Raw genomic sequence first — 16,473 nt, 5'->3', positions numbered from 1 at the left:
GGTTTTATTTCTGTATAAAAACAGAAAGCAGCAAAGATAAGCTCAGAGAAGAATTCAGGATACGAAATTCATGACACTTTACTTGCACACCCATGTCCAAACTGGGCTATGCAGTAATGAGGAAGCAAGGAGTATCTGCCTTTTTAATTGAATTGTTTCAAAGTTTTATGCTGTCTATTCAATTTAAAATTATGGCAGTGATCCTGCAACATTGAGGTCAATGTTGCACTGATATGCATAGTTATTCATGAGACAAGCCTTTGCAGACTGTATTTAGAGGCCTGGGGAATCATGCAGAATCAAAATCAAGCTGAAATTCTATGAGATTTTTCTATTGTCTTTTACTAGAATTCATAATTTTAAACAATTTTGCTTCCTCTTTAATATTTATGAGAAACCCTTTTATTACATTAATTCAATTATTCATCGACTCAAAAGATGAGCTTTTTTTAATCTAAAGGGTGTCTTCAATTTTGTCTCTTCTAATCTAATATTCTACATTTTAGAAGAAAATATTTAAATTGTGACTCAGAAAATCATCAGAATAGAATTTAACTACTTCAATATGGCTATGTCCTCTAGCTCCCAAAAATAAAGCATATGCTAGCGCTTAAGTATAAGTTGTTCACTTAATTGGGGAATCAGGAGTGAGAATCATAATCCACTTTGTTAGATCAGGCAAATTCCGAGTTGAATTTATCGTATGAACTTCTCAATTCAGGAAGGTTTTGTTTTATTTTATTCTTTAACTCACAGTGTTTGTAGTCCGTAAGTCTTTTCCATGAATGTCCATTTTTCAATTTTGATCACAGAACAGTGTAAGCAATTTCCCTTTTATTCCTTCCAATTAGACCTACTCTCCTGATGCTGTGTATTGATGCAAACTATGCAGTCAATTTTCTAACACTCTGAAAATACAGTATAATCACAAACCTTCTTAAGCTCCCTATTTCTCCTTTCCTCTTTTTGTATCCCACCTATTGAACTGAAGATGTTTGTCATTAAGTACCAAGAGGAGGCGTGCAAGAGGGTAAAGTCGAGGTGATGAGTTGCTCTGTCTTCTCATATCTAAAGTGCAGGTACCTATGGTGCATTTTGTTTTTTGTGCAAGGCTGGTCACAGCTGGTTTTGTCCTTTCCTTTTCCTTGGACTTGCATGTGCTGGAAACTAATGCTTACTTTCTTTTTTGAGGCAGGAATTTTCATAGTATCATTTTGAAAAAAAAAAAAAAGATATTCGTGAAGTACAGTACAGGGATAAGGTTTTGCGTAACCATGAAATAATCTCAAATATAGCTGGTGGTGCAGGATGGGGGTGAGGGAATGAAGGTCTGCACTAGTTCCAGCAATATAAAGGTGGAAATACCATGCATATCTGTCAGTTCATCCAGAGGAAGCCTTTGGAAAAAAGTTTGCATGTTGCAAAATCCTTTGCACGTTATGACACTTACTGTACAGGTGAAGGTGATCCAAGGCTGCCTTATGGCAGTTAGTGTTTGGTGGTGCCTGCTCTGACATGACTTCCCAGATAGAAAATGTGTTGAGATGAAGAAATGCTCATTCTCTGATTCATCTGCAGAATTTTTTCTTCATCTGAAAACAGCAAGGAGAGAATTCAAGAAGCAAAACTGTTGATACAGTAGGAAAAAAAGTCTTAAACCACAATGTTTGTAGTACACGTATAGCTTAAAGTGATACCATATTTACTGTTCATCCTAAAGAGATCTTACATGCATTCACAAAGTTTTGATAACTAATTAGTTGTAAGAGTGTCAGTTTCACTCCTAACCTTTTAAAATCTCTGAATTTCTGCAGAAGTAATTTGAAAGGATTCAGGTGAGAGATAATAGATAAGTGCTTGTGCAGAACCTTCTGATGAGATTCACCCATTTTTCTTCCCACCAGGTTTGGAGGAGACCAGCCGGTGTACATCAATATTATTAGAGATCCTGTCAATCGATTTCTATCCAATTATTTTTTTCGACGATTTGGAGACTGGAGAGGAGAACAGAATCACATGATTCGTACCCCCAGTATGAGGCAGGAGGAAAGATATCTGGTATGTTGAAATAAAAGGCTTCAATTACCAATTTCCCAGCATTGTTATATAATACTGATGTTCAAACTGGATGCTTGAAAAGTGGGAAAATGAGGCATCTTCTGTCTTGCATTTTTTCCTCTGTCATTGTCTTGTCTGGTCCTTAGTTTGCTCAACTTTACTCCACAGAGTGTTGCTGATGAATAGTTTGATCTTGTATAAGCTGACAGCACGTCCCAGATTGCCACTATTGAATTATGATACTTTCACAGAGTTGGATTTGCAGTGTACTGTAATATAATAATTCTGCCTATATTTGTCACTGAAAATATTTAGATAGACTTTTAGGTTGAAACTATGTCTGTAAGTGTGCAGCCTCAGAGGAAAATTGTGAAACAGAGCAATTTACTGTGCCCAAGCCCCTAATGTTTGTGCTGCTAAGTTGTTTGTACTATTCTTTATACTAGGGCTCTAATCTCAGTTCTTGGTTTGGTTTTGTTGCCTTTTTTTGATTAAGATGATGGCAATAATGCCAGATAAGCTATTTATAATAAGTTTTAATTTTGTGCAACTGCTGAACTGTCGTAACACCTGTCGGCCTTTGTTGTAGAGCAAGGTCCCATGGCAGTAGGTGTTCAATGAATGCTCAGTAAGAAACACAGGGGCGAGGGGGATGGTTGGTCTGTTTGACATTAATCTTTTTGCATGCACACAGATACCTCCCTGAAAAGGTAAAATGGTGGAATTAGTTCTTACTCTCTCTGTAATCTAGTTTGATTGGTGTCGTTGCGACGGTCAACAAAAAACAAACAGACAGACAAGCAGGCAGCAGGCATAGACTAAATTATGCAAAAGGACAGATTTATTGCTTTTTCTCACACTCCCTTTTATATCATCTTTGGCCTGCTGTGGCGTATTCTCACTGGTCCGAATCTGCCAGCACGGCATCTAAAAACACACTGATAGGGTGGCCTTCGTCAACAAGGATGTGGTAATACCATTTCCGTGTCAACACACACTCCATCACTTTCACTTCCTCCCAGTTGTCCATTCCGCCTTCCTACCCACATATCTGCTCCCTCAAGGATACACCCTCAGCTCGTCAAGGTCAATGTGCTCCTCTAAGGCCAGGGATTCCACAGACCCGCTGCAGACCCCGACAGATTGGACTCAGCCTTCAGACGCACTTGAACCTGCAGAGGGTTCAGTAAAGACGGTGGTGACAGGACAGCTTGATGTTCTGCCATGAGGTGTTGCAGGTCAGATGTAACATCACAATAGGAGAGGTCTGTGGCTTTTGGAGAACAAAGAGAGGATGTTTTGAAGATGTTTTAGAGGGGCAATAGAGTACAATATGTGGATGAGCCACAGAGAACGAAGCTCTGAACGTACCACACAACATGTTTCAATCCTAGCTGAGGTCAGATGGATCCAAGGAGGGCTAGGTTTTTTTCTGTGTTATGGACTTATTGGTTTGTTTTTTGTACGTTATTATTGTTGTCTGCTGTTGTAGACAAACTTATAAATTATGAATAATTGAAGGGGGAGGTATTGGCGTAACTGTGCACAGCCTTAAATTTAATGACATCTGCTATACATTAATCATTTCAGTAATGTTGCAATGGGTTTTTCCTGTGCCTGGGGATCCCAAAGAGGTTCCTGTGTTAACTGAGCAGGTCATGACCTCCTGGTGTGCAGAGTTGGAAGGCTTTGCATGCTGTATGTGCTTGGACTTCTGCTTGCTCACCTGTGAATGGGACAAGGGGGAGAAATTAATGTGGTTTTATAGTATAACTCTTATCTTTTTATCACTGTCATGTTTTCTCTTCTGAAAATGTTAAGAGTGGTACAGTCTGTACTTAACTCTGAATGCCTTTACTTCTCATTTGAAGTGCAGTGATTGGCACCTCTTATGACTGAGTCTTTAAAAGCTGGTGTTAATTCAATACTGCCTGTGCAGTTTAAGATGTGATATGTACAGCCAGTGAAATTTTGCTTCAAGCAGAACTGAAATGAATAGATAGAGTTCCTGTTTGTTGGTCACCTTGCATTTTCTTTTGCTTTGGTATGTTATTTAAGAAATTAATTATTAATATACACATACACATATGTATGCACATACAGATCAGTACAAAAGCTGTAATGAAAAAGAAATAAAAAGTGGCTGTCTGAGGTCAGTAGTCATTTTGTTCAAAAGATAGTTTGTTGGTCTGAGGTGCCATCAGCATCCTTAACAAAACCTATTTTGCATTTTCTTTTTTATCTTCTCTGTTGGTAATTCAGTGTTAGAATCCTGGAAAGGTTTTTGGAATCTGTCCTCCATCTCCTCTTGGCAGACTTTGGCAGTCACTTGCACTGCTCAAAGAGAGCAGTTACTCCTGTCACAGTAACATATAGTGCACTTGCCAGTGAAATTCATTTTAAGGAAAGCCACTCATTCTGAATGTTCAGCATTTTTAAGACTTACATTATCCAACCACATCATATATTGCATGACTGCATTTTATTCTTTTCCTCAGTGGTGTGAGGAAATCTGCTGGCATATATTTTAAAATTCAAGTATTGGATTTTTTGGAATCATAACTTCAGAAATCTGAAAAATCAATTGCCTGATCTAGCTGTGAAGAAAGTAAGCAGCTGGTTTTACCTCTGAGCATGAGCCCATAGAACACTTCAGCACAGGCCCAGACTAATTGCAATTCTTCCCTAATATTTTTTTAGTTTCAAAACTCACCATAAAGCATTACTTTTTTTCGGGGGACTATTCAAAGATAAGCTTAGATTTAGCATATTATGTAGTTTCAACTGATCATAACATTAAACCCAAGTTGTTTGGGATGAGTTGTTCCTGACCATGAGCAGATACGTGAAAGTAGGGGGAGGAGATGAGCTTTTTACTTTTCTTCTTCCATCATGCCTCAGATGGGAAAATACAAAACTGCTGATTACTCCACAACATTGAGTTCATTGCTGGAGAACCCAAGAAGCTGTGTGTTGATAGCAGTTATAGACTTACAAAATGGGCTGAAGAAGCTGTAAATGTAACTTTTCTATTTTACCAGGAGAGACAGGTTTGCCTGCAAAAGGTGTACATCTTTTGAAAACTGGGTTTTAGAGGCTAATTGTGCTTTTATTGATCATGATGTTCTTGGCTTCCTCTCTCTTGGAAGATGTTGTGGGAATGTGGAAACCTTTCCAAACCATCCTGGCATCTTCGTCAGTAGCTGCCAACACTGGCCTTCTCCCTTGAAAAGCTGAGAGCAGCATGCGTGTTTTCTCAGAAACTGCAGTGTAAAGTTGTGGGAGCTCAGCACCTCTATAAAACAGGCTCTTAAGGGAGGAAAAGTGTTTTAAGATCAGGTTTTGTGTCTGAACTCCTGCTTGGCTGCTAGGTTGTGATATCCCTAATGGAAACATTCCCTCCCCTTGATTCTGATCCTTAAGACAAAAAAACACCTTGAAGTCTTGTAGTACCTTGCAGGCTGTTTTTTTAACATTGAAAATCTGAACTGCTGACATTGCAGAGATCAGACACAGAGACAGAAATTTCCATCGTTTGCTGATCATTTGAAATTTTCTCTGAATAGGGCCTCAGGCTTTGACTCTGGTCCAGGGAAAACAACCACTCATTCAGGAGTCAGATAAATTGTTTTAAATGTTTTGGTAAATGTCTGTGTTTACCAAAATTTAATTGAAAGTCAGGATGGAAAACAAGCCCTTTATTCATGAGTCAGATACGGCAGAGGCAGCTGCTGCAATGCGAGACTCTCTACCCAGATCAGCCAGCCGCTTGTCCTGACCCAGCACTTTCTGTGCTGGAGTGAGTTACTGTCAGTCACCTGAAGAGATCACTTCCAAGCTCCCCGAAATAAATAGTGGCAGTACATTAGTGTGGAGTATGGCAGAGAGGTAATTACTGGTCTGAAATGGTAGTGAGCACCTCAGGTCAAGTCTCAAGCACACTCAGGAGAGAGGCACCCTAAGTTATGGTCCTGTAAGATGAAATAAATTCACAAAAGTTAATTTAAATCCATTGTAAGGAATGTGTTACAGGTTGAACTAGAGTTCTTATAGTAAATATGCTTCAGTAAAGCAAGGAAACCCTTATCAGCACAGCTGTGAGTGCTGTTGGTACCAAGCAAAAGGAAAATATTGCACCAGATGATTTAGTTTAAGGCTTGGAAGTAAAGAAGGTCAGAAGCACCCTGTTGAAGAGAGGGACTGCTCTAAATATGTGAAAGCTTTGTATTAAAATTGTCTTTTCCAGAAGGCTTGTTAGTAAATATCTAGTATTTATTACAACTTCATTGTGAGACATCAAGTATGAAAGGTTTTCATCTTTCCTTATCATTTGATGAAATTCTGATCTAGGATAACTAAGGCTGAATGAGTGTGTAAAGCAGCATGGCCTGTGCATTGTTGCCTGAATTGCAGGAAATCTGGTTACATGGGATTCTGATCTCTGTTAAGTTCATGAATAGCATGGCTCCTAGCTGACTCCAGTAAAAGGTTTCTGAGCTGATTTGTCAGAAGTGAGGAAGTTTGTATTTAAAAAATCATTCACTAGAATAAGAACTTGTCACCTTCCTATGGGATCTTTTAGCTTTTCATTATATATGATTAGCAGATAAGTTTACACCACGTCTCTGTGTGGCTCGGCCTAGTTTTTCAGCTTCATCTCTGAAAATAAATGTGCTTTCCTCAGCTAAAAATAAAAATATTCTAACAATATTCAGCCTCAGTTATGTTAAAGATTACTCATGTAAGTGATCCTATAAAGGAGCATCTGTCTTTTTGTCTTTTAAATGAAATGTTAAAATATTTGTTAAAAGTTTGTTAGGATTACTGCAAAGAAGGGAAGTAATTTTCAGAGTATGTCAGGGAACTTTCAAGTCAAATTTCTTACAAGGGGAATTCTCCTGTGACAAACACTGGCTTTTCTGGCTAAATAATCTAATGATGTTTAGGTTCTTTCATAAATTTCCAGCAAAGTTATAGAAAAAGCTGAATGTTTAAACTCTATAGAACAATTTTTTTTATTCCTGATTCTTGAGAATATCCTTTTATAACTACAGTGATTTTCATTAATAGAAGAATATTCACTAAATACAATAAACCAAAATTTTATTTATATCGTCAAATTTCCATCTACAATGAAAACTACTCTTCTACCAATTTCTTTTCTGACAGCAGCTGTCTTCTTTCCTGTGTTTATCCGCATAACAGAAATATTTAATCATGGGTAATTGTATTGTGAATTGTCATCAGTGGTTGTCATCAATTGTCATCCCTGAGCTTTTTCCTTCATGACTTTAGATAAGTTTATTGAAGCTTTTCAGTTGCCAGAGACACGGCCTCCAGGAGCAACCATGGTATGGAGCCCATACCTTCATCTTCTGAATGTCAGTCTCATGAATGTGTTTCTGTATTAAAAAAAAAAAAAAAAAAGGCAGAGAGAGAATTGTCTGCCTGCAGATTTGATGGAGTGGGGGAATAGACAGTTCATGACTCTATCTGATTTTTCTGCTGAGGACCTCACAAGAGGGGCTACAAATGTCCATTGATTGAATCTGGGAACTTTTGGAGAGGGTCTTACGAACCTGGTTGACATCATTTAGATCGAAAATCTGAGGCACGCAGAGGTTAAAATGATTTGCCCATGTCTGTACAGCAGTGCATACGAGATATTAGGGAGTTGAATATATAAATTTAAAAGTATCTTTTTCAGTTACTGGATGTTGAGCTGTAGCTAAACATTTTATGCCCTCTCACTGTTTTCCCTACATAGCCCCATACACACAGTAGTCATTTTACTCCCTGTGTTATATACTGGTGCTGAGCTGCTTTGAATCGGTCACTGGATGTCTTGCAGTGAGTCCTGGGCTGCAGCACAGCTTTGCAGCTGTAGATCTGGTCTGAGGATCACACAGTAGCATCAATCTCTCTGGCTGAGAATGGGCTGCTGGGAGGGCACTGCTGAAGCACAGCCACCTGTCAGCTGACCCAATTAGAACAGTTTGCTGCTTCTTCCCTCTAATGAGTGCTTTTAATAGTCTCCAGCTGTTCCCTTTTACTGCATTACCTCTTCACAGCAAAATTTCTGGCCCGTTTTTGTAGCTCTTCATCTGTTGTGTGTGCTTTAAAGCACCATTTTTTCCTCTTAGATTCTCCCATTTTGTATTAATCATTTATTGAACCACAAAGTTAATGATAATTCAGACCTCAGCTGGAAGAGGAACTGATTAAACAACTTATAAAATGTAATATCAAAGGAAATGTTTTCACGGCTGACATTTACTTTTCAGTTACTTTAATTTACAAACCAGTATTTTTTTATGTTCCCCTGTGGAGTTTGCCTTCCAAACATTGCAGCATTATGCAATTATACAAGAGCAAGAAAATGTGCCTTCCTAATCTGCTTTCATTCACTAGTCTGAGTCGGTAGCACATAGTAAGTAAGCAATATAGCATTGGTTAAGATAACAACACTAAAATCTTTCATGTAATTCAAATATATGCTTATATTAGTAGCAAATATAAGATTAATACTATGCTTTTATTTTAATGATAATATTCCGTGTTGCATTCCTTTTTGTGGAGACAGGATACATGATAACCACAGAATATAAAAAAGGTGAGGTATTTTTTCATGCAGCGTTGTACTAGTCTGAAAATTTCTGGCTGTTGCAAATGTTAAGAAACTACACAAGAAACCAGAAACCAAGTAAGAGTAGAGGTGCAAGCACTAAGTATCCACATTCTTATTCAAACTTAACCTTATTACAGGGTCTTACCATATACTGTGTATTGGTAGTGCTGTTTAAGATATTTGTATATATAGTGATTTAAGTTCTTTTATTAAAGAATCTGGCTATATAAAGTTGAGAATGGTGAGTCTTCATTTTTATGGTGATTTTGCCAAGTTTGTTATTTGTACCCTTTCTGAGCATGATGTTCTCTCTTGTGTTCTCTTTTGGTGTTTATTTGCTGTGGTAGCCTGGGGAACTAGTTTTCCCCAGCTTCTCTATAGGAAGATACTGTTTGTAGAGTGGAAAATCCCGTCCACAGAACAAAGAGTCTAATATATTGATGCTGGCTTTCTAAGGCCATGTAAACTATATTGGGGAAGAGCATATGGCTGTGTTATATTTTCAGGAGATACATTTTTGGAGACTGAAATAAGAACAGACCAGAAAAGAGCATTCTTGTGTAGCCCAAGGATGAAAGCCAGCCTTGCCTTCGGTGCAGGTGAGAAAGCAGTTTGAGGGGGATAATCCTTATTTCACATAGAAAACGATGGATTCTCAGAACCCTGTTGCTGGTTGAGAATGAGATCTTTTGTGTGTGTTAGATGGTTCTACTCTACATCAGCTTGGTTCTCAGTAGCAGTCAGAAAAGGCAAATCAAAAGCAATAGAGAGCAAAACAGAGGACTTCATTGTGTATAAATCTCTAGTGTGTCTGCACTTGAATTCCTACATTTGTGACCTCCCGTTCCCAAAATGGGTTTGGAAGAACTGGAAAATACTCAGAAACGGGTAGGAGCAATGGTGAATAGATGAAATCATTTCTATATGAGGAATGGCAAAGATTAGGACTTTCAGATGAGGAAGAAGGAAACAAGGGAAAAAATATGAGAAGACAAATTCTCAGTAGGCATGGAAAAGTGGCATCAAGGATGATTGCTTGTGGGCTGTTTCAGTGCAAGGCCTAGAAGATCCCAACTTGAATTGGTAGTTGCCAGATCCAGGAAAGACCAGAAAGATGGTAATAGGACAACATGTAATTAAGATGTGGAAGACCTTGCTCGTCATTGTTGTGAATAACAGTTTATATGTATTCAAAAAGGAAAGATTTCTTTACAGAGGGAGTGATCAAAGAGTGCAACAGGCTTCCTAGAGAGGTGGTCGATGCCCAAGGCACGTCAACATTTAAGAGCCATTTGGACAACACCCTTAACAACATGCTTTAACTTTCAGTCAGTCCTGAGTTGATCAGACAGTTGGACTAGGTGATCCTCGTTGGCTCTTTCTAGCTGAAATGTTCTACTCTACTCTATTTTAAAAAGTGTAACTATGTAGCCTTCAAGGGTTATTAATTACCAAAGCAAGTCATCTTTGTTAGAAAATATCTGATAAGTACGTATCTGAAGCCTCAGGGGTACCCAGAGACCTTTTCTTATGTATATGCTAAATGTTCCTTGTAGCCCATACCAATTTTCTGAAATTAGTGACTGCTCTGGGTGACTCAAATCAAACTTTGTAATTACATGCTCACAAAAGAAATCTGCTGCTAGCTGATGCATATAAGATAGTTACAATTATAGACATCTCCAGTTGAATGTGTTGTATCTTGACTTTAAAGTAGTTGAGTGTTCTTGGGTATACGCCACAGTGGCTAATTTGTTGTCTTACAGCTCTGCCGATCAAATGAATTTTTGTAAGTCCCAAAATGATGCTGAAGCTATTAATTGTTAATGCTGTCAAAACTCTTCTCAAAGTTATCTTTAAAAGCTAAGTGCACGCTTTTCAGAAACTAGAAGTCTCTTGGTTTTGTTTTACAGTAGTTTCAGAGTGGATGACTTTCAGGTGTTTGATAGTAAGTCTCAATTTGAGTATTTGAGTTTTCAGTTCTCATGAACTTCGTTAATGTGGAAGCAACAGGAAGACATATTTAAGAAGATGACACATGGTTCTCAATAAGTAATGACTTAGTGATAGCTGACAAGTAACTATTGTAGGTGAATGAAAGCAAGAGGATTATGTGTGATACGAATTCATATCACTTATCTTCAGTGCATGGTCCAACACTGTGCATTATGAAGCTCAAGCGTAGTCTTCAGTAGTCATCAAGTAAAACTAATTATTGATATTTTGTTTGTCCTAAGTTGGAATAGACTGATTTTTAGAACTGGAATGGTTTATCATCCAGAGGAAAAGAATGCCTTGAGTTTCTATTTGTTACTATACGTTTTAAAATTAATATTTTTAAAGACTTGTCTAATAAAATCGTGGTAGCTGTCCCTAGAAAACCTGTAAAACCTCCTAAGTACACACCTTGCTAGGAGTAGACCAGTTTCCTTTTCCATGTTGCTTTATGCTCTAACCAGCTTAAATGAAAACTCTTTTATTGACAGTGTGATGGGAAAGGAAACTGCAGAACCTTTTACTCCTGACAGAGGAAGGGCAGAGAGAGGCAGTATAACTGCCAGTATATTGAATGTGTTCAGGCTCTGGCATGATAATGTAATTTCAAGCAGTCAGATACTTCCCTCTGTAGGTGTCAAAACCTGCAGGAACTGACAACCCGTGAAAATAAAACTGAATTTATTAGCCCATTTTATTCCTTGTCTGTCATTCGCCTTCCTCTTTCCATTTTGTGGTTTATACCTAAGTTTTCTGGCTGTCAGTGCTGCCAGCAAAGTGAAATAAGCTGAGATCCTGGTCTCTAAAACTTATTAGCTGAAGGAAAGCTGAAGCTTTGAGGTGGTGGATGGCTGGGAGAATGCAGGGTGGTGAAACTAGGAAAATTGCCTGCCCATGGTACACGGCTGACGTGGTGAGGGACAGCCGTGTTTTTATAAAAGCATCCAAGACTCTCCTGGGCTTTAGGTATTTGTTGTAAACAAAATATTTTCCTATCGTGTAATTTGTTGTTAGTGGTGTGGACTCTTCTGTAGGCTGCAGAATGACTGGGTCACACTTCTGAATTCTGTATTTTTAAGTCTCAGAAGTAGTTTAAGTTGAAACCATACGAAGCGGAGATGGCATTTTGTGGAAAAAAGGGACATCAGTGCCCAGACATACTAAAGACTTCATTTATCCTAGTTTTGCTGAAGTCTCTAAGGTTCATCGTAAGCTACAGAGTAAAATCCTGTGCCTTGTCCTGGTCCCAGATCACACAGACCCCAGGGCCTGCTGAAGCATAGGATGCTCGCTCCTTTCAGGTGCTGTCTGTCTGTTCTTGCTCTGTTTGCTTCAGGATGCTTCTGCAATGTAGAGGTGAGCATTTGTGTTTCTACAAAAACAACCAAATGCCATAAGTTTGTGTTGGCAAGTGGATTGGGATGTTCTCTCTGGTTTCTTGGCCCTGCCTGACAAGTGGCTGGTGTGCTTTCCTCTAGGAGTGTTCTTCAGGTGTCAATATTTCAGAAATCAGATTTTTCCATCCTGGCATAAGTGATATTGCTGCAGTTGCTTTTCTTTTTCCTTTTTCTGAAGGAATTTTTTTGCAAGAGTGTGAATTGTTTTGTAAGGATCCCAGCATACTAATAGCTTCAGTTAGATGAACAGTTTCAGTATGAAGGCTCCAGACTCATATTCGGTGTCCTCCCTTCTCATTTTCTTCCTGAAGGACTATGGAAGGATAAGGGACTTCACACAATGAGGTGACAGATTGGCTTCTTTGCCAGACCGACAAGCAATTGCAATCAAAAGAGCAGTTGGCAGGTTCTGCTGCTTTGTGCAGTGGGAGGACTAATGCTTCTGTTTCCTGAAACAAGTATGGATTCAAACCACATGCTCTAAGGCATCTTGGCACCTTAATGAACTGGAAACCCAAAAGAAATTACCCCAGTCATTTGAGGGATATTGATGGTCAAAGAGAGTCTTTCAGAAAGCTATGTGCACCCTGATTCCTTCAGCCTTTTTGTGGTGGATTTTACTCAAATTCAAAAAAGAAAATAAAAGCAATTTTTCATAACTTGGTGAGATGATGTTGCCAGGAGAAAATATGAGGGAACAGCATGTGATAAACTGCAAAACTGTATTTGTTGTCACTGAGTTGGGGTTCAGGGCATTTGGCCATTGTTTCCTTTTAGTCAGTCAAGTAAGGAAGAGTATTGCTGCCAGGAAGTAATTTTTTATTGTCTTCCTTGTAATTCCACTTTATTTAGAGAAAGAAATGTGAAAAAATACCCAAGAAACAGGCATCAGCTGTTTCAAATGTGCTTTTTTCTCCCCTTAAGATGGCTATTTGAAGTTGAATTAACTTATTCATTTGCTGATTATTCTGTGTGGTTATGAGCTATAATGGGGATAGTAGGTGCCTGTCTTGAATGAAAAGGTAATTCCGTCTTTCACAATAAGCAGTAGACCTGCCGTGTCAGCTGAGAGAATATTTTACCCATGAACAAATACAATGAATATTTCCTTTGAAGTAAAAGTGGTGTGCACTGTTTCTATTATTCTAAGCATTGCTTTCTTTTTCATTTTTTTGTTTACTAGTATTTTCAAGACTCCTCTATCCCTTGTAAATATAGTTGCTTTATATAAAATCAAAAACAAACAACCAAAAAACCCAACAAAGGATATTGGGTGATTATTTGTTGTTCGGGACTTGGGAAAATGGACTGCCATTGTTTCAGCAAAGCTGCCTGCTTACTGCTCACTGAATCAGTCTAGTCATGTTACCTTGAACACAACTTTTTCCTATGAACTCTGATCCAAGCAAAGCCAGCCGCTATTCATAACTGAGCTTGTCAAGAGTAATTTCCTTTTTCTTGGGGAAAAATCCACTAAACAGTGGCAAATAGGAAACTTTCCATGGTGAAGATGGATTGTTAAATGAGATGATTATTTTTTCAAAATTAATTTTCTGTTCTCTTTGAAAGGAAAAAAGAAAACTGAAGCGCTTATCCACAGCTGAAGGAAAACAAATGAACAAAATTTCTTGAAAATGTTATCCAAGGAGTTGATGTCTTTGATAAACAGGAAAGAGAAAAAAATGCATATTTTATACTTTTTTCCTCTTCCTAGCAGATGTATTAACCTTCGTGATTTTATACTTGATCTTGTGACTTGCTGAGCTTTCTGAAGCCATAGCACCTGAGATGAGGGGATTGAGAGATTCAGGGTTTCTGTGGGGAGAGGGAGGTATGGTTTTGTTTTTCATAGTTATCAGCAGACAACTGAAGATTAAAAAAAAAATAAAAAAGAGGCCAATAGGAACATTATTTATGCCTCTGAACTTGGTAATTTTAGGAGGTTTTTAATACTTGGTGTTGTCAGTACAGTGATAGTCTTGTCAAACTGAAAAGTGGAATCAATATGTTCTATTTGGTGTCTGCTATTTGGAATGGCAGTTCTGTGAATGATGCAAAGTATTAGTAGTTTTCCAGAAAAGCGTTAGAACATTAGAAAAGCAGGGGGAAGATTTTAACTAAGGAAACTGGATCGGGGCAGCAGAGCAGAAACCACCTCCAGTTGCAGCAGTAGGGAAGCCACGTGCAGAAGCAGTATGAATTTCTTCTCTTCTCTGCAGCTCCTTTTGCATTTCAGCCCTGAGAGATGAAGGGAGAGATTCCAAGTCAGTAGGTGCTGTGCAGAAGACTGATAAGAAAGCAGAATTAGGACTTCTAGTTGTTTTCTCACTTTTCAAGAGGCTTGTGGTAATGTGCCCCCACAAATGTGGTAGGTCAAGGACATGAAAGACATTTAGACTTTACTGCTATGAGGAACTGTTTCCTTAAATGCCATTACTGTTCTTTTTGAGATTTATCATCTAACTTTAAAAAAAGGGTCAAAACCAAAGAAATTTATAACCTATACCTTTTATAATGGAGAGCTCAGCAGCAGGTTTCTTTTTTTTGCTAGACAGTGTGTTTGATATTATTGAGGGACATGTCATGAGCTGTTGGATGCAGCCCCTCTTCCTTTAGCATCAGCAAAAGGAAATTGTATTACTGGAGTTCACGACAGCACATAATCTAACCTGTAACTGAGCAGTATGTTGCAATAAAACATGCATCAGCTAGCCAATGTTCATTTTCTGTACTGAAAATTTTGCTACATCTGCAGATGAAAGAAGCTTAATAGTTTTAAAAAAATACTTCTTTCCTGAAACCTGCAATAATTTTTTTTTAAATTTAAGTGGCATTTCTTTCCTTTTCCATGTATATACTCTTTTATTTTGAAGATTTATATTGAAGAAAGGAAGCATTTTCCTTCCCAGTTCTTTTCACATGAAGTCCTGTAAATGAAAGGCAAATGGAATGATCTCTCATGTTTGTTTTGCCTCTGCCCTGCTGGGATATATGAAAGCAATAATATTTAATACTCATTGTCAATTAAATTCATTTCCTTTTGGCTCATGGATTTCTTTTCTCTGATGATATATTTAGTATTCAGAACTCTGATATTTGTTCTAATAAGGCTCTTTTTAAACTTTTAAATTGTTAAAACTATTTTTTGTGGACCTCTGTTAAAAACAGTGCTGGCTTCACGAGATCATGACATTCATAGAACTTCAATGTGTTTCTGTTAGTGTAAGCATTTTTGAGGTTGGGGCTAAAATCTGCTTAGTATAATTTCTGTTTATGCAGTCAAGCTTTAAAGGAACGAGAACATTTGACCTAGGAAAGAAAATGTGAGAAAAATCTGAATGACAAAAATATCTCATTATTGAAATTGGCTTTCCTGTATTGTAGCAATGAAGTGATATTTTGAAACATTTAAATCCCTTGATATCCATGTAAATGATATTGTGTCATCTGCAGAGGTGTGAAAGTTCTGCATTAAGCCCTTCTTGCGACGTCATCCAGCCTGGATGGGATAAAAACTGGCTAAAGGGTTGTTTCACCTGCAGTGTCCTCCCAATTTCTGACATCCTTCAGCTCACCAACAGACATTGCTTCCATATCAGTGTTTAATAGCCCTTGATAGACCTCTCTTCTATTAATATATTATTTTTATTTTCTTTTTCTTATTAATATTCCTTTGGTTGTTTGTTGGGTTTTTTTTTAATCCAGTTATGTCTTTCTCATGCGGAGTATCCTATTAAAGTACTGTCTTTAGTGACTGAATCAAAGACCTGTTGGAAGGTGAAGAGGCAAAGCTTTCTCTGCTGATGTTGATTCTTCCCTTGTTGATTGTGTTCTTCATTATAGTGTTGTCTAATTGCTGGTTCTGGCAATCTTCTGTTCACTTTAACCATTTTTTTCTGAAGTGTCTTTGACTGTCACTTCAGTTCGAGACTGTTTTTTTTCCTGACATATGCTCCTTCTAGAGGGCCCTTTTCTGTATGTGAAAGCATCCCAGATTTGAGCAATCTGGTCTAGAGGAAGGTGTCCCTGCCCATGGCAAGGCAGTCGGAAACAGATGCTCTTTAATTTCCCTTCCAATCCAAACTGTTCTATGATTCTGCGATGTTCTACCTTTCTTTTCATTACATAATTTTTCATTCTGAGCAATCTGGTAATGCATATTGCTGCTCAGTTGTGAGCAGGCCTCGTTGTCAATCCAGGAGACACTGAGTCTTAGTATTAGACTTGCTTGGCTGAACATTGAGGCTTTTAACGTTAACAGAATGGCGTATTAGAAGGGTGATGATCTACAGTGTTATACGATGATTTCTTCTGTATCTTCTCCCTTTCGTTTTTTCTTTAAATGTGTAGCACAAATGATTTCTGGGATCCAGCATTTAAAGTCAAACAGAAGAT

General features: G+C 38.1%; 1 protein-coding gene across 2 annotated transcripts in view; it reads left to right on the top strand.

Moving 5' to 3' along the window:
• Positions 1–16,473, top strand: part of UST (uronyl 2-sulfotransferase) — a 157,340-nt gene that overhangs the window by 96,154 nt on the left and 44,713 nt on the right. For both annotated transcript variants that reach the window (XM_027887367.1, XM_027887369.1), the window contains exon 5: positions 1,905–2,058. In XM_027887367.1, the coding sequence (XP_027743168.1) occupies positions 1,905–2,058 (154 nt within the window). The remainder of the gene's footprint in view (positions 1–1,904; positions 2,059–16,473) is intronic.

The sequence above is a fragment of the Empidonax traillii genome, unplaced genomic scaffold (genome assembly GCF_003031625.1).
Source record: "Empidonax traillii isolate 1590-97213 ecotype Southwest subspecies unplaced genomic scaffold, ASM303162v1 scaffold207:size1520225, whole genome shotgun sequence".
NCBI classification, from domain to species: Eukaryota; Metazoa; Chordata; class Aves; order Passeriformes; family Tyrannidae; genus Empidonax; species Empidonax traillii.
Note: the sequence above shows the minus strand (reverse complement) of the source record. Positions and strands in the feature narration are given on the sequence as shown.